This window comes from Ambystoma mexicanum, chromosome 4q (assembly GCF_040938575.1).
Source record: "Ambystoma mexicanum isolate Mex_15411 chromosome 4q, UKY_AmexF1_1, whole genome shotgun sequence".
In the NCBI taxonomy this organism is placed as follows: Eukaryota; Metazoa; Chordata; class Amphibia; order Caudata; family Ambystomatidae; genus Ambystoma; species Ambystoma mexicanum.
Genome location: NC_090928.1, coordinates 1078440219 through 1078463524, shown reverse-complemented (window position 1 = coordinate 1078463524; position 23306 = coordinate 1078440219). Strand labels below are relative to the sequence as shown.

The 23306-nt window shown below is 43.5% G+C and overlaps 1 protein-coding gene across 1 annotated transcript in view; it reads left to right on the top strand.

Annotated features, from left to right (window-relative positions):
- The window catches only part of ALK (ALK receptor tyrosine kinase), a 3554133-nt gene that overhangs the window by 2463277 nt on the left and 1067550 nt on the right, over positions 1-23306 (top strand). Inside the window, exon 6 of the mRNA XM_069608653.1 lies at positions 262-390. Coding sequence (XP_069464754.1) covers positions 262-390 — 129 coding nt within the window. The remainder of the gene's footprint in view (positions 1-261; positions 391-23306) is intronic.

Genomic DNA, 23306 nt, shown 5'->3' with positions numbered 1-23306 from the left:
CATCTCCCAGAACTGCCATTCAGGCCTGTCCCTTCCTTTGTGCCGTTCGCCTCCCTCTTCAAGCAGGTTCCATTGAGAGTGGAAAGGCCATGTAGACTTGAGTGAAAAGCTCTGTCTCTGAATGGGGCGGCATGCTGGCTAGAGAGAACTGTTAAACCAAGCCATTGTTGTGAGAAGAGGAGGCAGCAGTCATGAGCAACGATAGGACATGAGAAACTAATAGCTCCACCGCGCCAATGTGATTTCTGCTTTTCTTTCCAGGAACTGCCGCTTCGAAAATGGCCCTCCAGGGCTCTTTCAACTGCATGAATGGAACAGCCATCAAACTGGGACAAGTGTGCGACTTCATCAGAGACTGCGCGGACGGCGAGGATGAGGGAGAAGTGTGCAGTGAGTAATCGGTTTCTGATAATCACATAAATGTTCTCATTTGTACACTTTGCGAAAGGTTAAGCAAACTCAACCTGTAGCTAGCAGTAGTAGAATAGACAAGACAGCATATGCGCATCCTATGAACATGCAGTGCATAGAGCCGCATGGTTTACCAAAAGAGTGCCTGCATTCATAAATAAACAAGGCATGTGCGCAGCAATTGGTTCGGGAAAAGATCCATAACAACCCAAGTAGACCTACAAATGTAAGCAAATAGGCAGACTTCTACACCTAAGAGCCTGATGCTGATGTCTGTTACCAGGAGTAGGTAACTGCAGTCAAGGTTGGGACAGGTAGACAAGAATGTATCATGCAGATTAAATCCCAAGACCCAACAGCGCCCAACCTCAACCAAGTGGAATCATGTCTGCCACACAACTATAACCATCCCCATCAAGCTCCTAGTAGGCCTCAAGAACTCCTTGGAATTCTGGTGTGGGATGTTTTCATTGGGTGACATCTAACTCTGGGGAACCATCCACCCACCCCAAACCAGGCGTGCATTATTTCTATTTATTGAATCAAGTTATTTTTATGAACCTAGGACCCCAATTAAACAATATTGATTCCCTACAACCACCCTCTCCTTTCGGGACAAGATACATACAGGGTTGCACACAAGGTCTATTTACTAATAAATAGAAATACTTGACCTATTTAAATATGAACAAATTGTGCCTCTATGTGACTCCAATATCAATGGTCAAAATATTTAATAGGAAAGAGAACCTTTAAAGCACGCTCATCCTTAAGAGGGTGCCATCCTGATCGTACACCCACCATGTGTTGAACAGTTTATGAGGGCCTGGGATACAATTGTAATTTTTTAGGAAACCAAATACATCAGAACATCCCAGCCTATCTAAATCACAATAATTTTTATTAATCACAAATAAACATTTCCCCTCATTCAATGAACATGTCAAAATTTCATACAGTGTTCTAGAAAACTCAATTGCAAGACAAGCTATTTAACATTCCTGCATGTGTTTGCATGCTAAACTCCCCTTCAGTGCTGTTTCTATTGCATTCATGTGTACAAATTAGCCTTTCTAATTTTCAATGGGCAACTTAAAGGTGGGAACATGGGTAGCAGTTAATAACAATTTCCCTTTTTTCTTTGAGTGGTTCAGCACTTATAACGGGATTCTGCTTAGTGATGCAACTCGGAACTGACTACAATTACCTTATTTCCTGTAAATGCAAACACTGAGGTGTCCTTTTACCTCTCTGAATACTTCTTATGGGTTTGATCACTACACAGAGAAGGAGTCAGTAGATCTCCCAGTATACACACCATAGAACCTATTCCATCAAATCTATAATTCCAAAAGTAAATACACTTCTCAAATATTTCCTAGCTTCTCAGAATGTACAGTCAATGTCTATGCCCTTACCCCTCAGTACTTATAAATGACAGCAGTTGAGGTTTAACCTATTCCCCTTTAGTGTATCACTCCCCTCAGTATTATGTTCACATAATTTTATACTTACATATGAATTTCCTTTGGCTGTCTCACAGACAGTTTGGCACCCCCTTAAGGAATGGTTCAATTAAATGGCTTAATTCTCCCCCCTCTGGAGCAGGTGGGCATCAGTCAGCAAGTTAGTGTCAACTTCCATCCACAATCCTGTTCCATCCTATCTGTAGTTGGGCATGTCTGCTGTCTATTTGACTGAAGAAGGGCTGTGTATTTAACTCCAGGTAGGCCTCACTTACAGTGTTCTGTAATTATTCCAAACCTAGTCCAATGGAAAGCAATCTATTCCATTTTCCTTTCTGTTGTTCTCAGTTCTTCTTTTGCTCCTTCTTCAGCCAGTCAGTTTGCGAGTGAGTGTCTGTCTGCAATATTTCTGGGATTGGATGTATAAAGATGAGAAACCACTCTGTTTAGTTGTGTGTACAATTTCTCTAATATAATTGGTCAATGTATGTGATTGGACAGTGTTCCGAAAGTGACAGCACAATAGGCCATTCCCTTGATACTGATTTAAGGTATTTTAATGAAGATGACATTATAATGGGAGTGACTTCTGAACCCAGTTTCCCTCCCATTTGATGGCATGTCATCTTGGAAATGTGTACATTAAACAATTGTTACTTTCTAAAGCACCATGCTCCTCACATGTAATCATGTTACTGATCAGTGTTACTAACCAGTTCATCGGATTACTCTCACTTAGGTGAATACAATAATGTAGATTTTCTTATTTTACCTTTGGATACTTTTAAACAATAATTCAATTTTAAGCTCAGAATAACAGGGTCACAGGCATGGACGCTAGGATAAATCAAGTGCGTGCCATTTCTGCATAAAATATCCACATTGGCATAATTTACAAAATTAAATAAACATTAAAAACGTTAGATAACATTGTTTTGTATTCAGCCGATAGAGCTTTTCATCCTGAACATTATGAAATAACTCTGTAGGTCCTACCATTCAAAGGTTACAAGCAATAAAGTGATTCCCAAGGAAACATTCAAAAGTCATTTCTTTCTTATTTATAAAAGATTACCTAGCATAACCCGTTTCTCTTCCTGGTAACAGAACATCTGGTATCATTTATTTTTGGAGCTCAAGGCTGCGGCTTTTATGACCCAGAGGGTGCAGGGAATCATGGAAAAATTATTTTGAAGTACAGAGCTGGCAGTGCCATCTACGATTCAGTCCTACCCATATAAATGATTCCAGGATCTGGTTGCTTCTTGTGGGAGACATCCATTCTCCAAAGGTACAACGTTTCCTTGACTCTTGAACATGGGAATTATCATTACTTTAGAGGAGACTATTGTAGAAAGCCTATTTGACGTATATTTAGGGTATTTCTCGCAGAGGAACCATAGTTCAAAGCCACCCTCCTTTCCAAATGCCTGTAGTTCCTCCCATTGTTCTTGTCTATGGAGCCTGGACATTTATTGCCATTCACTGCTTAGTGTACAAGTAGTAGAATGTGTGCTTCCCATTCCATTGGGCATAGTCTCAACACACACAGTCTCTCGATGAACCCCAGAGTTGTAGAAGGCTTAAAAGCCTGTCCATGGGCCACACACATACAAACATCATCATTTCACATTAAAGGGTGCTAGACTGTCACTGCAACTGTCCCTTCTTTCCCTACCTGCTGTGGTGAATCAGAAGAAGGACATGGACACTCTGAGGACATGTTTCATGTGTTTTTTTAAAAATTAAAATACAAATTATACTGCTTAACTTTGCCTCTCACTATGAGTGGTTCCTACCTATGTTACTAACTAAGATGCTGGTCAGTCATTCGTGAATTAAAATAGTGTCCAAAAGTATAGACACTCCCATCCCCTGCACACCACTATTACTGAACTATACAGTTTATTGTAACATCAGATTCACAAAAATGAAAAATATATATAAATGTATCACAGGCGTATAATCTGCCTCTACAATTTAATAAACTACTTAAACACAAATACACATTTCTTTCAGATGGAATCCTTTAAGCTCAATGCGTTTTGGGGTCAAAAACCATTTCTTCAGGAGCGGAATTCAGTAAGTGTACATAGAACAAACCGATTCAGTTCCATAATATATTAATATATTTCAAACTTACACCATGGTCTGTCATGCAATACAACAATACTTTCATCACAAGGATGTATTGCTCTTGAATAGCACCCATTCAGTAATTGTCACAAGTAAACATACTGTAACCAAATAAAGTCAATTCAATCCTATGTAGAAAGGATATGTTTACAAAGAAATTGTTAATCCACACCCTATTCCTTCAGTGCAGCTCACTGCTTATTGTACCCATCACACCAATATGTTCACCAATAAGTCTCAAGTATTCAAATGTTAGTATTGTTCCCTCAAGAGGGGAGTATAGCAAATGCCTACCTTATCAACTACACCAAATAGAAACGGTGTACAGTCAACCTGCATATAAACAACACATAAATCAAGCATTACTCCCTATAGACAAGGATAATGTGAGTGTCCAAATATTATTAGACAGAAAAAATGGATAACAGAAAATTCAGGGGAAAACTCATATGTTGAGCCGCTTCACTCATTTTACTGGTGCCTCCGCGATATGTTAGAGAACATCAAATTAGCCACTGTTACTATACTGGTGTGCAAAGCGTCACTATACTTGCAACGTTTGGGACAACCTGTAAGCAGGAACTTGTATTAGCATTTCCTGTTTCAACAAGAAATTGGTAATTGGCGGCCAACATGGCCTAAATGAAGAAAGTTCTTACCTCGCCCTCAATAGACATTAGGTGCGCACCGCCTGCAATGAGGTGTTTGATTCAGCTTTCCCCGAGCAGCTACTCACATCCGAACTGGCGAAAAGTGCATGGTCCGCATAGTATGTCACATGCGAGATCATGTGATCACGTTCCAAGTCGCATAATATATGGGCTCATTCACAAACAACTAGTGCGCTTCCTACTTTTGCAACCTTATAAAAAAATAGATAATGCTATGCAAAATGATCAAATGTAAATTTCCGTATTACTAATTAAAAACACAATATAACAACGTTCTAGGGAAACCAAAAAACAAAACACAAAAACCTATCCTGTACTATAAAGAAATAATAAATAATGACTAACAATTATCCTATATTTCAACAAATTGAGTATCTTGGCCGAAAACAGACAGATTAGACTACTATAAACAAAGGACAAAAATGAAAAAGGTGGAACAATAATGATACAAAAAACTATAATACAAATGGCCCTTATGCCCGGTCACTGCCAACAGTCCATACCAAAAACCTGTCATGTAGACCATGCGGGATAGTGCCTAAAGAGACAGTTATCTTGAAACCCACAAAGGGGGAAACAAAGCTATAGTCATGCACAGTGAATCGAGTAGATGCCTTCATTAATCACTGAATTTCTCAAATGAAGCAGTTCAGAGAGAACTCCTCATTCATGCCCCTAGGTTTGATGGTGTCCAAAAGGTCAATCCAAAACATTTCCCTTCGCTAACAAGGTATTGTAGTCTCCACCTCCTGTGGGACATTTAACTACTTCTAAGATGGTAAATTGTATTTGAGCAATAGAGTTTCTAAGCTCTTTAGAATGTCTGGCCACAGGTGATTTTTCCTTCATGCATTGTATGTTTGGCTTGTGCTCTTTCCATTGCTCACAGGCTGTCCTGGACGTCTGGTAAACATAGAGAAGGCCACAAGGGCACTTTATAGTGTATTTCACACCTGATGATCTACAGGTGGCAGTCATTTGTGAATGTCTGAAGGAATAAGTCTGTGGGCCAAACTAACCTAACTTACTCTAAGACTATGATAACTAATTTAGGTCAGGAGAATGCTCCCTTCTCCTCAGGGTACTTCTGGTACCAGTCTTAGTATTCCTTATCAATATATAATCTTCAAATAGTCTCTCGTTATTTCTTGTATCAGTCTCTATAACTCCTCAAGTGGGCTATTAGGTTTTCTCTCCTCCTTGTATATAGCCTTAGTGGATCCTTTATAATATATGTATTCTTGGTGACTAGATTCCATGGTTTCCTGAAAAATATCATTTCTCTGGTAGGCCTTCTCTTCTGGACAATTATCTTTCACCTTCCTCTGGTGTATTTTATTTTGTATAATGTTCACTGGGACAGTTCGTCTGAGATCTGGCACATAATATTCTCTTTCACATATGTTATTCTCTTCTTCTATAGAATATTCGGTGTTTCCCCTTTTCCCAGGGTATTGTGATGCACTGTTCTTTTCTTTCATGCTCAAGATTTTAAATAGTTCTTTCTCTTATATCACAACACTTTAAGTTCATCAGTTCCACATTCAACTTTTCCTCATGAATTGTACTAGTGGGATTCATGGCTCATGCCTCCTTCACCTTCATCTCCTCCAGGTGTTATGCAGCTCGGGCCATCCCTTGCATGTGTATGCGTTACTCTTTCTCTCTTTTGCTCATTGGGTATTCAATGTACTCATCCTAGTGGATTGGATACTTATATTTAAAGGGACATATTGGTCCTCATTACGGCTTTGGCGGTAGCCATGCCCTTAATAAGGGCATGGCTGCCACCAAAACCGGGTCTGGGTTCCCTGAATGGGGAATTACTGGGCCATTCTGAGTTAGGAGGGCCCGGTAAGTCCTCCTACAGGGAACCCGGGCCCGGACCTTTCCCATTCCCATTTGAGCCCCCATAGGGCTCAATGGGAATGGGTGTGGTAGCTAACAACGGGCCGATTACAACCGGCCCATTGTTAGCTCCCTGGTTCCCTCATGGGACCTGCTATGGACGTCTGGTGAAACCAGACGTCCACATCGGGTCCCGCGAGGGAACCTCGTAATCTTGCGGAATGGGTTTAACGGGTCTGTCTCCATTAGCGGAGCCCATTAACCCATTCCTCAAAGGTTATAATGAGGCCCCTTGTCTTTCTGGGTGATAATGGCATCTATCACATTTTTCTTTGGCCCGGTCTTGTTGTTTAAAAGTTGTTGATGTTTTGGAGCATCATCCCATGTAGGCACTGGTGTGCACAGCTTTAGGGAGTTCCTCGCAGGAGCAGGAGTATTGTCCCCTAGGGGGGAAGCTCTCACTGTGAGGTCCCACTTGCCTCAACATCTACGGAGGGTGTTGCAGCAGGGGGCTCCCCCTTGGGGAAAAAGGTACATATTTCCTTGATTCATCACACTGCCTACCATGTTTGTCATACATCCACCTTTCACACAATCTAATGAACAAAGCCAGTGTAGGGCGGTTCGGGTGTATTTTATCACTTTAGTTGCATATGTATTACTTTGATAGCCTACACTCACGCAAGGTACCACACTCTCTCAACATAAACTAAACGATAGTCTAGTTTTATGTGACATACAACAAACTCTTCATAATGTTTTTGACACCAATGTGCCAGGCATTTCCTATTTTACTGTATACGTTTGACCACTCCATACCTTTACAAACAACATTCTCCTTTATACACATTCTATTCTTCACTAGGCCACTTTTGGTTGAGGCTTGGAGGTCTCAGAATTAACATTCTGAAGTTTCACCTTGGGAACAAAGTATAGAGATGCCTGACCGAATAAATCACCAACCTTCCAGGATTGCATTAGCACACACTTGCTCCCCTCATCCATCCAATCTTACATTGTGTACTAATGTACAATGTTCCAAACTGTCTTGAAAGCACAACCCTTCTCTCAGCCCTTAAGGACACCTCCTCCTTCCCTCTTTTGCAGAACTGTGGTCCCCCAATTAGGACTGACATGCGCCCAAAACATTCTTGCCCTGCTGCATCCCTCCCTCCCTCTGTTTGTGGCATTTAGTGTGCAGTTTCCCACCCTCTTATCTTCCTCTTGCTCATTTTCTTCCCCTCAGCAGATTACAGCCTTGATAAAGCTATGGGGCTCAGTACTCCACCCAACGGACAAGTGAAGTTACTAGGAAACTAATATGGTGGTGATTTGATGCAGTATAGAATCCAATTAACATAACATAGAATTCAAGGCCATGAGTACATTAGTCCCAAACCCTTCCAAACCCTCCACAATGCCATTTTCACCTGCTCAAAGCATGCAGAAACTAGTAATACAGAGCATATCCTATGCCAGCATTCAAATCACAGTGGCCTTCCTTTTCACCATCTTAGACAAGAGTTTAAGGGGTGTGAGTATTGATAGGGGTAAGGATAGATTTCACAGGGCACTCTGGAGGGGCTCGCCCTGTACAAAAAAAGGGGAGGATGCTGGATATTTTTTGTGATTTCATCAGTACATAGGATTGGATGCTTTGGGTGCTTTGATACACAATTTACTTGCTGTATAAGTGCCTTACAAATGCACAATAAAGATAAATAATAATAAATCAGATATTTCACATAGAACCATCTGATATGGTTGCAAATAAGTGGATTGCTATCACATAACAAACTTACCTGTGCAGCACCAGGGCATCACATCACACCTTCCGCTGGACAAACTAACTCCTGAAGCTTAAAGAGCATCCAGAAAAACATACATAAAAACAGAAAACATTCTAGAGACAGGCCTTCTGCGTGTTAATGACTGGTAGGAGCTAGTCAGTTCCTTGGAGATGACAACTAACCCGATTCGCTCTGAAATTACAACAAAGTTACAGTTTAAACACCCAATTATACAATTGACATAATCACAAATATGTTGTTACTAAGTCATCCCCCAACCATCCATTGGCTACTTCTAATACAAAGTAATTAAATCCCCCTACCTCTAAAACCCCATTGGATACATTCACAAATTACAACCCATGTGATCTTCTTCCTTCAGCAGTTATGACGTACTGCACATAATACATTTATCATTCATGAATAACTCAGTTTATTATTCAGACCATGTGACAGAAACCCATTAACCCACATGGTGATTGTGCAAGGCTTTCCATAAACACTTTGAAGCATGGGAGGGAGAGAAATAAATAAGCAGCTTTTGAAGCAGCAGTAAAAAATCCTTATCCTCCCGGATGCTCCAGACGTCCTATACCATTTTTACGGTTCCATGTAATATGTCCCTGCAAAAATGGCCCCTGACAAAAAAAGTCACTGTTTTTTGCAGAGACATTATTACATTGAACATGTGGGGGACACCACTGCTTTTTTTTTTTAAGGGGAGCAGGGGACATCCCCACAACCCATCCCCATACATAATGTCACCTTATATAATATCGCCAATGTCTTTCCCCGGCGACATTATGTATGGGGACATTATTACATGATTCAATTATTTCTGCATTCTTGCATGTAATCCTATTTGTGACTGCCATTTCAAGTCATACAGTCTGCAGCATACATTCTACTTATTTGCCTGCAAACCCATAAACCATGAGCTCTCCATTTAACCGTCCAAGTAACCAGATCTTTCTGGTCATCAAAAAACAAGCCTGTGTGCTCCCTGGGAAATTACACTTTGTATTTTAGAACCCAAGCTGGCCATGAAAATGTAACAAATGGCTTTCCATTCCATTTTCACCTTCAACCTTTTGTGATATTATCACAACTTCCCATATGAGGTTCGCTTTCTACCCCCTTCCGTGACCTAGGTCATCCAGCTTTCCAAACCAAGCCAAAACCCCTCTCTGCTAATCCAGGGACTCTTGCAGTCTACTTAAGATTCTGAGTAGGTCAAACCTGCATTCTTTAATGTCTCCACGCATCCACAATGAACCCCATATTTCCCAATGCCCTAAATGTGCCTGCAGTCTAAACCATGGTTGCATTCACACATGTTAGTTTCCCCTTCAATGAACTCCTCTATCGCATGCATAAAGATCCCCACTACATACTTCTCAGCGCTACAAATTGTACATTGCACAATAAATTGTTTCCATGCCACTGCTACTCATGTTGCTACCTACTGTGACTCTAAACATGTATTCAACTAAAATACAAAGTAAAACTAATTTTAATTCTTACTACACTGAACACGTATTTAGCTGCAACATCGCATCTAATCCAGCCACACCATGCCCCAGTACAATTTGCATAGCGTGAACCTCTTTCCCATGTTGCGACCTAAAATATCTATCCCAACAGTCACACTAGAATAATGCATAATTTAATTTATGATTTTCACCTCTCACCCTCTATCATAAAATAGGTGTGTTGATAGGATGCCTAAAATTCTTTGCTCCATTAAGAAATAGCTCCCCAACAAATAGTATGGGATTTCAAACATACACCATAAACATCCACATGAACATACCCCAAAGACAGAAGTGCCTGCTGCACTGAAACTGCACATCAGAAAATAAAATGTCCCAGACGTGTCAAAACTATAATTCTGTTAACCAGAGAGCACAGCCTGTGTTACAGACATTTCTTTTTAAATGACTAAAGTTATGTGGTAGGATGTGGTCAATGTTTCCGAATGGTGCATTTATGCTGTTTCTGTACTCTGCATCAAGTGAAGAAAATGAATCATCATTTCATTCAGAGTCTTTCTAAATGTAATGTTTTTCTTCTATTCCATTCAATATCCCCATATTGTGCTGATTTCAGGTTGACTCAAGTTTCAACTATGGGCAAACTAGCCCCCCTCCCTTTAAAACTCTTTCCAGAGGAGGCTTACATAAATGAACTAAAATGCCCAAAACTGGAGATTTGCAGTAGGGTTGGAGATAACCATCTAAATTGGCAAGGTGGTTGGAACCCATTCCTTTTTTATGACCGAGCCTCAAAAGCAAATTCATCCATTAACGGGCATCTTTCGATCCTGTTCTCTTATAGCAAACCGCCATTTGGATTTTCTATTTTTATTTATTTATTTATTGAGCATTTGTATGGCGCCTTTACAGCAGAAATTGTTTTCAGGTGCCACAAGACAAAAAAGGGGGACAGAGGAGAAACAACAATAATGGTCCTACTAAGCCTTGTGACGTTTGGATCATGCAAGTGCAGTATCAAGAAGTGCAGGGGAGGGAACAGGTATGGACAAGGGATGGGGTAGAGCGAGGGTTGAAGGAGGGAGAAGTGCTGGAGGGAGGGGGCACCAGGTGCTGAGCAAGTGCTAAGGGATGCCCGGGAAAGCAAGTGCCAGGAAGAGCAAGGGGTAGTGGTCAATGGTGAGGGGGAGGACCAACCTAGGAGGGCTAGTCAGGGATGGGTGCTCCAGGGCAAGTGCTGATAGGAAGGGGTTGAGAAGGGAAGACTGGATGAAGGATGGCCTGACCCCGCAGAGACTCATAAGGGGAACAGGAATCCAGTCGTAGCAGCAGGAGGAGACTACCAAGGGAGAGGAAGAGGGAAGGAGGAAGAGAAAATGAAGGTCTTGAGAAGCTTCCCGAACTTAAGGAGATCCGGCTTGAGTCAGAGAGGGATAGGGAGGCCGTTCCAGAGGGAGATCTACCTCCCACTCTCTGCTTGGAGAAACGTTTGATCTGCAGAGAGTTGGAGCTAGAGAACCCAAGAACTCTAGTTGGGAGGTATTTAGGGAGAGAGAGTTGAATGTAGCAAAGTCCCAAGCCCCAGAATGCCTTATGGATGATACAGAGGGTCTTGAATTTCATCCTTTCAACCACTGGGAGCTAGTGGAGAAATGTTAGGGCTGGAGAGATGCAGTCCCTAGGCTTGAGGCCCAGGATAAATCTTGCAGGCCTATTCTGGATTAGTTGAAGAGGGCAGAGTGAGGAAAGAGGCAGATTAAGGAAGAGACTGTTGTAGTAATCAAGCCTTCAAAGAAGCAGAGCTCTGGAAAAATTGAGTTTCTGGGGGAAGGTGAGGAAAAGGAGAATGCCTCTGAGGAGGTGAAGCTGATAGTGGGCCTTCTTGGCAAGGTCAGCGATATGGGGTGGGAAGAAGAGAGAGGAGTTAAAGATGACACACACGTTTTCTGCCTCACACAAGAGTGAGGGGAGGGGACCCAAGGAGGGTGGGCAGATTGTAGGAGGTAAGGAGGGAGTAGGAGTCCCAATGAGAAGGATCTCAGTCTTACTGGCATTATGTCAGAGATCATTAATGAAGGAAGTTTACAGGAGAGCTATGTGTCATCAGCATAACACTGGAAATGAGGAGAGAAGGTAGAGATCAAGTGGGCAAGAGGAACAAGGTAAATGTTGAAAAGCCACGGTGAGAGGATAGAGCCCTGAGGAATGTCGCAAGTCGAAAGTGAGGTAGAGGAGAGAGAGGGGCCAAGTTGAACTTGGGAGGGCTGATTCGAGAGCGAAGAGGTTAACCAATCCAGTGCCCAGAGAGTAATGCCCAGGGTATCACAGAGCCAATTTATGAGGATGGAATGATTGACAGTGTCAAAGGCAGAGGACAGATTGAGGAGAATAAGGGCAGAAGGAGAGTTGGAGTTGAGATTTGAGAGCAAGTCATCACGGGTGTTCAGGAGAGCAGTTTCCATTCCTGAATAGTAGGAGTGGGGGCTGAAGGAGGCAGCAAAAGCAGCTACTTACACTTGCTTCATTGATCGAATGACACAGAAGGAAAATTGCAGTGCAGGCAGAGGCTTAGCCTGACTTTTACTAATTTATAAAATAAGTAATAGTCATAAAACTATGAATATTTAAAATGTAGTGCCTAAACAAATATTTTTTTTTAAACTATGAATATTTATTGTGCAAATAAATGATGCATATGCAGGCTTTCATCTGTGATGAGAGTCTTAGATATCCATGTCTCATGGAGGTGACAGGTTGCTACTGTGAATTATCAAATAAAATCTAATTTGTAGTCAAGCATATTGAGAGCAGTTAGGACCCCCACATTTTCTGATCACAAATATAGAAATACGTATCACCAATGAAAACTGGGGGGTGTATTCAAAGGGTGTCTCTGACTATGAGGCAGGCCAATGGCAAGATTAGGCCAATCACATAGTGTGACATATTTATAACATAAGCATGGGAATATTATACACTTTAAAAGGGGTGAGCGTAGAGAGGTTATTCTTCTGACTTTAGGAAAAGCTGCCACCAAGAACACCACCTGTCCCTATCGGATGGATGCTGTATATGAATATTATATGCAGATTGAGGCTTTGTCCAAGAGGGATCCTGAACCAACTTAACTTGAGACAGACCTGCTTTTTCCTTAAAACGTGAGGAAGGAACCATGAGGGGTCTGATGACTGAGACTTCCCTGGAAGAGTTTGACGGTTTCTGCTGGCTCCATGCCTTTAAACAGTAATTCAAAGTGAGTATGATTATTCTCCAAATGAGATATCTGCTCCCGAGCCATCATTTATATGTGTCCTGTTAAGTCCCAGAAAGAGGGCTGGTTATGGAAGGGGATATAAAAAATATAGCTTGAACAGGAAATATACAGTATATTCTCACTGCATTTAAAATCAACCAGGATGTAATTTCAATACAACCCAAAATACATGTTATATATTAAATTTTATTCAAGTTATTTTCACAGAAAAAAAACACTTTTGGCTGAGATATGAAGACGTCCTTTATGTAGCCCAATGCAGATTTGTTTTATAATGTATGTTCTGTGAAGGTTATAGCTGTTTAATAAGACTTGGGAAATAAGAGCAGGTGTGTGTTTCTACTCGCAGAGAAAATGATGTAAATGTCATGAAATCCCCTATCTCTTGATTACATAGTGCAGAAAAACAAAAGTATGTGCATTCTGAATAGATAACACAGCTTGCTTAATACACAAAACCTGCACAATTCTAATTCAAGTTATTGTAAGCAGATTTTAAACTGAACACACATTAGCAGCCCATAGCGCTATACTTGCATGGCAAGTGTAAGAAATTAAACAGTTCTTTGATTATAGCAATGTTCTCCGTATAATTTGCAAATGTAACTTCATGAGTAATCTTGAAATGTTTTGATGCAAAGGAAGTGTTGAGATATATATAGTGTTGCTCCAAGAAAGACAATATCATATTTTAGCTAGGATAACAAAGTCATTTATTTGCAAGCATTCGTAATTTAAAATGACTTCATCAGGCATAGTAAGAGAATGAGGCTTTTGGATTAGCAGGATAGCCCAAAGATTCACCTTTGGAATGTGTTGTTTGTTCATGTCTGCTTCTGATTGGTTTCCTTCCAGAGACCCTTACACTTCAGAGGTCGCCCAGCTCCCACACATTCCAGTCACAAAGATTTAAGTCGGACACTGAAAAAACATGCAAGCAGGCAAGAGACAAAAACAGCAGTGCTGGACTGCTGTCATGTTTCTGCATCTCTGTCTCTGAGTGGTGCTGTCTGCAGACCTGCATGTTTTTTTTCTACCATCTTTAGAGAAGACCCTTAATCATTATTTAACATTTCCTTTCACAAATCTGTTTCTATTCGAAAACATGCTCCCCTGCTTGCCATGTTCCCTGTCTGCAGCCCTTTTCTTTCTATCACCAATTCTCTTGTTCTCTGCCCGCAGTACCTTGCTCTGTGCACATAACCCCTGTTTACTGGCTTTAACTTCCTAGATTCCAGTCCTGAGTTTCCGTGTTCTCTGACTCCAGTTCCGCCCTTGTCATTCTCATCCAGAGTTGCAGTCCCTTGTATTCCTGCTACATGCTACAGTCCAGTCCTTGTTATCCTACTCCAGAGGTTCAGTCCTGAGTTTTCTGTGTGCCTGGTCTACAGTTCAGTCCACTGTTCCTTGATTCCGATCCATAATTTCTAGTCTGCAGTTCCAGTTTCCTGTACCATTGCACTTAGGTACTTTTCTACGTGCTTTTCCTCTTTCATTCCTGGTCCCTGTCCTGAACCTTGCTTAATTTGACTGCCTATTCTTCCCTAGATATTTCTGTTACCGTTCTTGTCCTCACTCGTGCTTCTGTTATCCCTTTGTTCAGAGTTTGGCTACTAGGTTTCCCAGTAGGCACTCTCTGCCCCTTCCTTTGTCTCGTTTTACTTGTAGTCTATAGTGAATTTAATGTAACAGTGTGGTGCGTTCTGTTCCCTCAGAGGGCATCCGCCGTAGGTTTCTGGCTGGACCGATACTGGATTGTCTTGTTTAAGTACACTCCTTGTTTGTGCCCTAGGATCCAGACATAGAAGCCACTCTTGATGCCCCCTTCCATGGGCTTGCAGGGAGTAGTGCCTGTAAAAGTAACTTACACAGAAGCATTGAGCTTCCCTTATATCTGTGGGTAGTTTCTAGTCCAAGATGTGTATACACCCCTAGGGGGGGTCCTCATTGTTTTTCCAGTGCATGGTTTTTCCCCCAGCTGTCTGCGTTTGCCTGCCGCCTTAGATCAGCAAAGCACCCCACACCTACCTGGGTGTCCTGTGCAACTCCTGACAGCTGCTCCCAATTGAGGCATGGACGAATGGGTTAGTGTCAGTCACAGCATGTACAAACATACTGAAGGCCGGTATGTTTTAGACATTGGGGCTCATTATGAGTTTTCAGCTAAAACTGCAGAAATACCGGGGGGCTGGTATAACCATAACTCGCGAGATGGCACAGGAAAACAAGGGTGCAGAGGAAGACTGCCTTATGGACAGAAGTCATGGCAAGGATGACGGCTGTGTAAATTGTCCCCTGCAGTACCAAGAATTGTCACAAACGCTGGGATGACCGAAAAGCAAAGGTCTGTCACCTCATTGCGAAACACAGGAGGAGGCATGGTGGACCTTTTATGCCTCATGTCCTGGGAGGAGATGGCTATCAGCATCCTACACATGGGGGACATTGAGGGAATAGGGAGAACAGGGACCCAAGGTGATGGTGGTAAGTACAACTGCATGAACTTGTGCATGTAGCAGTGGTGGAAGTGTACAAAAAGAAGTAGTGGAACTATGTTCCCCACTAGCCTGCTCCCGCTCCCCACACACCACATTGCCACGCCCTCTCCCATGCACAATACAAACCCATAAACACGTGTGACTGCTGTTTAAGGGAACATTCAGTTCATTGCACTGAAAGTGCAAGTTTCAACTTCTTCCTACACTTTTTTTTAAAGTGAAACCATTCCGGAACGGTTCATTTTTAAAATAAAAGTATAGGAACAGTAAAACCTAATTAAAAGAAGTAGAGGAGCATCGTTCCTGCCCACTTTGACCACTGGCATGCAGTCTCCAATTGCATGCATCCACCAGAAAAGATGCATAGAATGGGCATGGGAAACGGTTTGACACATAGCAGGCACAGCAAATGGCCAGTGAACACACACAAACGTGCAAGGGGATGCGGGTAAATGCACCAATTCACATGCAATGTAGCCTAAATCTGCAAGCATGCACATGAGCACATGAGACACTGCCATGTGTGCCAAGATCGTCCACATCAGAAAGTGATGCTCCACCACACACACAACAAAAACTCACACACTCACCAGGCACCACGCCATACATGCATGAGTACCCATCATATCAATAGTACCCAAGTCATCCACATGGAATGTGGAACTCTGGGACACACACTGTTGCATGCGTGTAATGCAAGCCCACAGACATGTCTCCTAGATGGCTAACAGCATGTCATTACATTTCCAACAGGTACACAGTCCACCGACAGTGAAGAGGCCAGAACCTCGACCACAGGCATATCAACCTCTGGGTATTAAGCGTGTTATAAATAACCAATTAAAATTATAATTATAATCAACTGCCCCCACCCCTACACAGGCCAAACCCTGTGACATCAGGAGCAGGCAGCAGGGCAGGGCTGCCCGGCCACCAGCACCAACTCCACCACCACCTCACCAGCACCAACTCCACTGCCACCTCCACCACCTACCATCACTGTGGACACACGATCAAGCCCTGAGGGGGACACAATCCCTGTGGCAGCAGTCAGTGGCCCTCCCACCAGCCGGAAGGTGACACAGCTGTCACTACAGCTCCCATCGCAATACCACAGCCACCGCCTCTAGTGGCACGCACTGTGAACATCACAGCAGTGGTACAAAGGCCCCAGGGAGCCAACACACCACCATCCCCATCGCATGGAGTGCAGTCACTGGCACATCACGGCAGGGCCCATATCCCTACCACTGAAGAGAAAGAAAAGAAGGATGGGGATTATGACCACGACATGGGCAATACTGCACCATGCTTCAGCCCGGCCCAGCCACGAAGCCCACACAGCCCACCACCACTGCCTGAGACCAAAATGCACACAATACGTGCAAGGCTGGATAGTATTCAGAGGCAGCAGGCAGACATTTACTCACTTGTGTGCCAGCAGCTGCAAGAAATGCAGGCATGCAGGACTTCCTGCAGGGGTGCACCTGCAGGATTTCCCGCTCACTCAGCCATGCCACGCAGCCATGGTAACACTGGGGCAGAGAGTCTGTGTGCACACAGATTCTTCCCTGGCCTCTGCAGAGTCACTGAACCAGGCCATTCAGCAAGCACACCAGTACAGCCAAGTCCAGGGGTCTGAGTCATCCACTTCTGTTACCCCCACAGAGGGCTCCCTACTCAGCACCCCAAGGAGCTGTTCACTGTGCCACCTCACTGCCAAGTAAAAGGAGCAGGTGCCCAAGGCAAAGAGGGGCAGCAAATGACAGTTGGACACTGCAGGGGTGTACTGTGGGTGTGTGTTTTGGGGAGGGTGATTTTTGAGAGTGGGTGTTTTGGGGAGGGTGAGTTTGAGGGTGGGTGTTTTGGGGAGGGCCTCTACATGCTCAGTGCGTGTATGCGTGGCAGTGTTCTTTAGGCCTTGGCATTATTGACACCCCATGAGCACCATAGGAGTCAGTAGGCCCTAATCCTGGTCGCCCCCCCCCTCAGCTTCCACCACGGGTATCCGGGGTTGCTCAGACGATTCATGTTTCAAGGGTGATGTTTTTCATGACCAGCTTTGCTCGACATGTTCCCATTGCAAAGCCCATGCACATACATATATCATAAAAGAAGGGATTCACAATGACCTGCAAAAAGACATTAGTGGGGACATGGCAATATGGGGCACATCAAGGGGAATGTGCCAAGTTCAGATGGCCATGACTTCACACATCCTCTGAATTTCAAGGGTTTTGTTGCGTTAAGTTTTCACAACTTAACTGCACCAGAACTCATTTCTTTTCAATGATTACATATATGTAGATTAAACCATTTGGGCTAAGACACACACAGCACAATGCCGTCCAGAAGCCATTGCTGGAACTTTAGCACCAGTCAGAGTCAGAAGGCAATGTATAGTGAGGGTGCAAATGTGCTCGTGCCAAGCCTTGTCTTTGTCATTAGGGAACATAGCATTTTTCAAGCCATGACACCTTTCTCAAGACTGCAGAAAACTACATACTGGTTTCACCTTCATTAGAGATCATCAGTGCAGTCCACGCGGACAGCCTTGTGGTTGGAGCATTGGGGCATGTTTAGCAGACATTAGCAAAGTTATGGTGGGTTTAAAAAAGCTTGAAAACACCTTTCCACCTGAAGTGTGAAAGTGCACGAGTCCTAATAATTGTGAAACCAGAATGTCGTTTTCTTCAGCCTTCAGAACTGCCTGTCGTTTATAGTTGTACAGTATTAATTAAAGAAATTGTGCAAGACCCATTAGGAAAGCAACTGGGTCATGCATATTGGACAATAATCTAAATGCCACTGAATAATTGACTTATTTCAAGCATCACAAAATAGCTCATCGGAAAGCATAGTCAGCCACGTTCCCCATCCACAGTCCGAAAGGCAGGGCTTCCTCTTGTTGTAAGTGCACTCTGCACTGAGCATTCTCCCAGCACCAATCAGCAAGAGAAGACACTTGCCAGCAGCTGATGGAGTCGCCGAGCCCTTTGTGACATCACGCTGTAATACGGTACTTCTGCAGTGCGGCTGCTTGCTTTCTTTACTGCCTGCAAGATATTGCTTCACACCTCATTTAGAATGAGCGGGAAACTCCAGATGTGTGAATATGTTAAAGCGGCTTTTAATATGTATGATAAGCAATTGTAATCTCCTTTTACAATGTATTTATACATGCTGTATCTAGAAATATTAGTGTGGTATTATATTATGTATTGTAAGCCGAATAAAAAGTGGATGGTTTTTTGTCAGCCTCTCATTTCTTATGGTGATATTCGATGCTATACACTATGCCCGGGGATGGCCATCCAGCATTCCTAGTATATATGCCTTTAATACATCTAAGCGAAATGTATTGTATGGACACGTGCTTCTTCTGTATTAGTAGCGCGCGCACATACACACGCATACACACACCTGCATTACATATGTAGACACGCGTTATAGAGCTATGGATACAGTAGATAACCAGAGACCAGAAAGAACACGGACCCATCAAAAATAATGGCACCCTGCAGTGCGCAGAATGCACGGCCGCCCCGACCCAGTCACGTGCTGCTGTGCTGACCACAGAATGCGCTCTGGAGCCTTGACTGCCTGAGCCATGGCTGCCCCCAAACGTCGTCTGGCCGTATGGGAGCATGACTAAGAAACCTGCGCGCGACAGCCGGAGTGATAAGCCTTGCGGAAGGGCAGCCAACCTTTTTGAGATCCTTCTGTGGTACACAAGGCAGTGATGATGTCACTTCACCATTCACCTTTGGCCCGCCCGTTTCCGTGCACTATTGCAGAGCACCGGGCAGAATCAATGCATTGCACCCGCAGCTGCTGACGTGACAGTCCTGCTGTGCAGGTGCACTATAAGTGCACTATAAGTGCATCTGCACAGCAGGCCTGTCACGTTAGCAGCTACGGGTGCAATGCAATGCAATAGGGCTCCCCACTTGCCAGCCACTGTTACTCTGATTCACGGGAAATGTATGTATATGACCCCCTCCTCCTCCTATTATAGGAGTGGGTCATATACATACTTTTCTGCGAATCGGAATAACAGTGGCTGGCAAGTGGCAGCTAATCTGTGAGATAGCGCCCTACAACAGCCTGCCCCAGCCCCTAGCATGCCCAATTGTGCTCGAACAGAGCAAGTCGGGACAACCCGCGTCCCGCAGAGCTCCTCAGCAAACTGCAGGACAGAGTCCCCAATCGCGGGACAGTCCCGCAAAATACGGGGCAGTTGGTCACCCTAGGCCGCCGCCTTGGGCTCACTTCGCTTAAAGGCTTAACACCTTTTTCTGAACAGAACTCGTCCATCAAAGCAACAGGGAGGAGTGGCACTCGCATATTCCAGTGTGGCTCTGGCTATTGGCCATGTCTAGTCTATGGAGGGGCGGCTTACATGCAGTGTTTGAGAGTTTGGAAAGAAAACTATCTTTCCCAACTTGTTTCTAAAGCAGGGCAAGAAGGAAAGTGTATGTGGGCACTCACATTGTATGTCCATCAGGTCTGAAGAGCTCTGACTACGCTATAACACACCTACACATCTCTACTGTGCTTAAGCTCATGGCTCTTCCTGTAGCTAAGCGCAGTGTTTCACAGCTACGTCCACACAAATGATGCCATATTGATGAAGTAGGAAACTAGTGCCTCGGCCTCCACGTTTAGCAGTAAAAGAGGTATTCAATGACCACTGCAGCTTCTCCCGTGGCCTAAACAATGGCTCAGCTTGGCCTATACAAGACACGCATGTTCCCTGTGGTGTTACACAGTACCGAATGCATTTGAAGTTCTGTAGTTGCTTACTAGTCAGCTGCTACTGAGCAGGGATCCTATGCACCGCCTTTGTGGCAGTACCATCTATCTGTAGCAGCATGTGGAGACAAGTCAAAATGCCCACTAAGGAGTGATTTATGTGAATCATCTCCTACAGCTCCCCCTACTTCCTAAACTCTATTCCATACCAAAGAGCGGCATGTTTCCTTATACTGTGCCCTACCCTCAAAAGGCAACACCTTCACACGCACGCATATGCAGTACCAAAAAAGAAACAATACAGATTGTTTATGACCCCAAGCACATCATGAGCACAGGGCATGCATTCCTACTGCTCCTACTCGACCTCTCCGCAGCAATTAATACTGTCGACCACACTACACTACTCACAATTCTGGGTTTACAGATTCTGTACTTGATTTTTTGCCTGATATGTGTCAGACATACAAATTATTGTGCTGTACCATCCCTCAGGGGTCCATTCTATCACGGGTTATTTTCTTTCTATACATGCAGCTTCTAGCTGCTCTCCTCCAGGGCCCAGCTTTTCTCTGCTCCAATAGAAGGAAGACGCACAGCCTTTCCTAAAGCTACATTGAAGACATCTCAGAGCTGAAAAGCAGTATGGCGCTCATCTATTTGTGGATAACGAGTGCAACCTTATGGGGTCCAGGCCCTCTTTTGGCCAGTCCAACCTTCAGCACTTACCCTCAGGCACCCTTCCCTGACTAGCAAACCGGGTTTGGTCCACCCCTGCTCTCTCGAACTAGCTGACACCTTCCCTTATTTCCTTGAGCACTTGCCCTCCAGGCCTCCCTTGCTCTTGCCCTTGCCCCTGCTCTCCCCACAATTCTCTATATTGCACTTGCACAATCTGAATGTCACAAGGCCTGGTAGGATCGTTTATTGTTATTTTTCCTGTCAACCGCCACCCCCTTTGTATTGTGGTGCCTGAAAACACTTTCTAGTGTAAAGGCTTCATACAAATGTTCAATAAATAAATAAAATATAATACTTAAAACTCAGTCCCATCAAAACAAATATTGTATTCCCCAGCAGTGCAGCTAAACAACTAATCCCTTCATGGCTAGACAGTGTGAATCTTGAAGGGCTCACGCAACATGCAGTAAAACTAACTGCAGCCTCTTCAACCAGCACCGCCTTTGGTATTATATAAATCATGGCAATTCCACCAGACATTTTCATGGCTGCACCATGTAAAGAATCTCGAATGCGGTAAGTGATTGAGATATACTTTATTTAGACGAGCCCGCTCGGAGAAAACATGGCCTCTCGCTTTGCTCTCCAACCGCCTCTGCTGTCACGCAAAGTCCCTATTTATTTATTTTATTTTTATTTATTTATTTATTTATTACATTTGTATAGCGCACTGCAGCCCAAAGTCATTGAGGCGCTTGTTACAAGAAGGTGTACGTAAACAAGATTGCATAGGAGGCAGTGGTTACTTAGTTACAGCATATTGGCAGGTTACAGACAAGTAGCAGTTTAGACAAATAGCTTTGTTTTGATGGCTTTGCGAAATGATAAGTGGGAGTCAATTCTATTTAGAATGACAACAAAGGTGCGCGTCCAACTCCCCACATATCTCCCTCTCCAAGGAGCGACCAAATAAAACTTCACAACAACAATAACAACAATTCAAAAGGAAATAAACTTATATCCTTAGGAATAGGCTTTACATAAAACAGTTTGAAACAAAGCTGAACAGTAGACAATAAAAATAAAAGTTCAAAAAGGAATACATTTGCATTCTAAGAAAATAGCTTATTGAAGACAAATCAAATAAAGATGCTAAAACATATAATCAGTTACCTTACCCGTAAAATTGTGACGTGTGATTATTTCCTAATACACATAGTCACTCAACCAAACAGGCTTTGACCTTAACCTTTGAGAACTCACAACCGCTTTCATACTCATCTGCTTTATCTGCTAGCAGGTCTCCCTGCCCCCACTCAGCATTCGAATCAAAAGCCCTTGCAACTCTTCCTTTTGACCACACCTCTCCTCCTGCCAAGATGGCCACACTCTTTCTCACCGCACATATCTTCTTCGGACCCAGAAATTTACTTTCTACGCATATATTCACTGACCTGGGATTTTTGACATAGACCATATCCCCAACCTTCCACTCCCGATCTTTGACCCTTTCCCTGGCGTCCAACAACTCTTTATTTTTCTCCTGACTTATGTTGATGAGTCTCATAATCTGATCCCTATACACCCGAACAACTTTGGCCATCTCTAGCCACCCTGGACAAAGTCTTGTCCCAGGTTCTCTCCCTTTTATGGACACAAACGGAGAAACCCCTGTCACCGAATGTGGCGTAGTTCCATAGTTCCAAGTTAACAGGTTGAACACTTCTCTCCATGTCAGTTTCAACCTCATGGCTATTTGTAACCCCCCTTTCAAATATCTATTGACTCTTTCTACAGGCCATTAGCTCTAGGCTGGTACAACGCAGTTCTAGTGTGTTTTATTCCATAACTGCTCAGAAACCTCCTCATTGCTTCCGATACAAATTGTACCCCGTTATCTGACACAAATTCCGTGGGCACTCCTTCTTTAAGAAAGACCTTCTCTAGAAACACAATCAAATCCTTAGCCGTGACTTCCTTGACAGCGTCCCATTCAATCCATTTAGAATGAAAATCTACCACAACAAACAAAAATCTCAGACCCTCTCCTAATCCCGCAATTGGACCCATGATGTCCACTGCCAACTTGGTCCATGGCTGGTCTGGTATAACATTAGGAACCAATGGAGTTTCTCTTATGATTTTGCTCTTATCACTCGTCTGACAGGCCATACAATCCTTCACATGTCTCCCTGCCATTTTCTCAATCCCTGGCCACCAGTAACTCTGCCGCAATTTCCTTTTCATGGCCCCTTCCGCTGGGTGCCCCTGATGCGCAAGTTC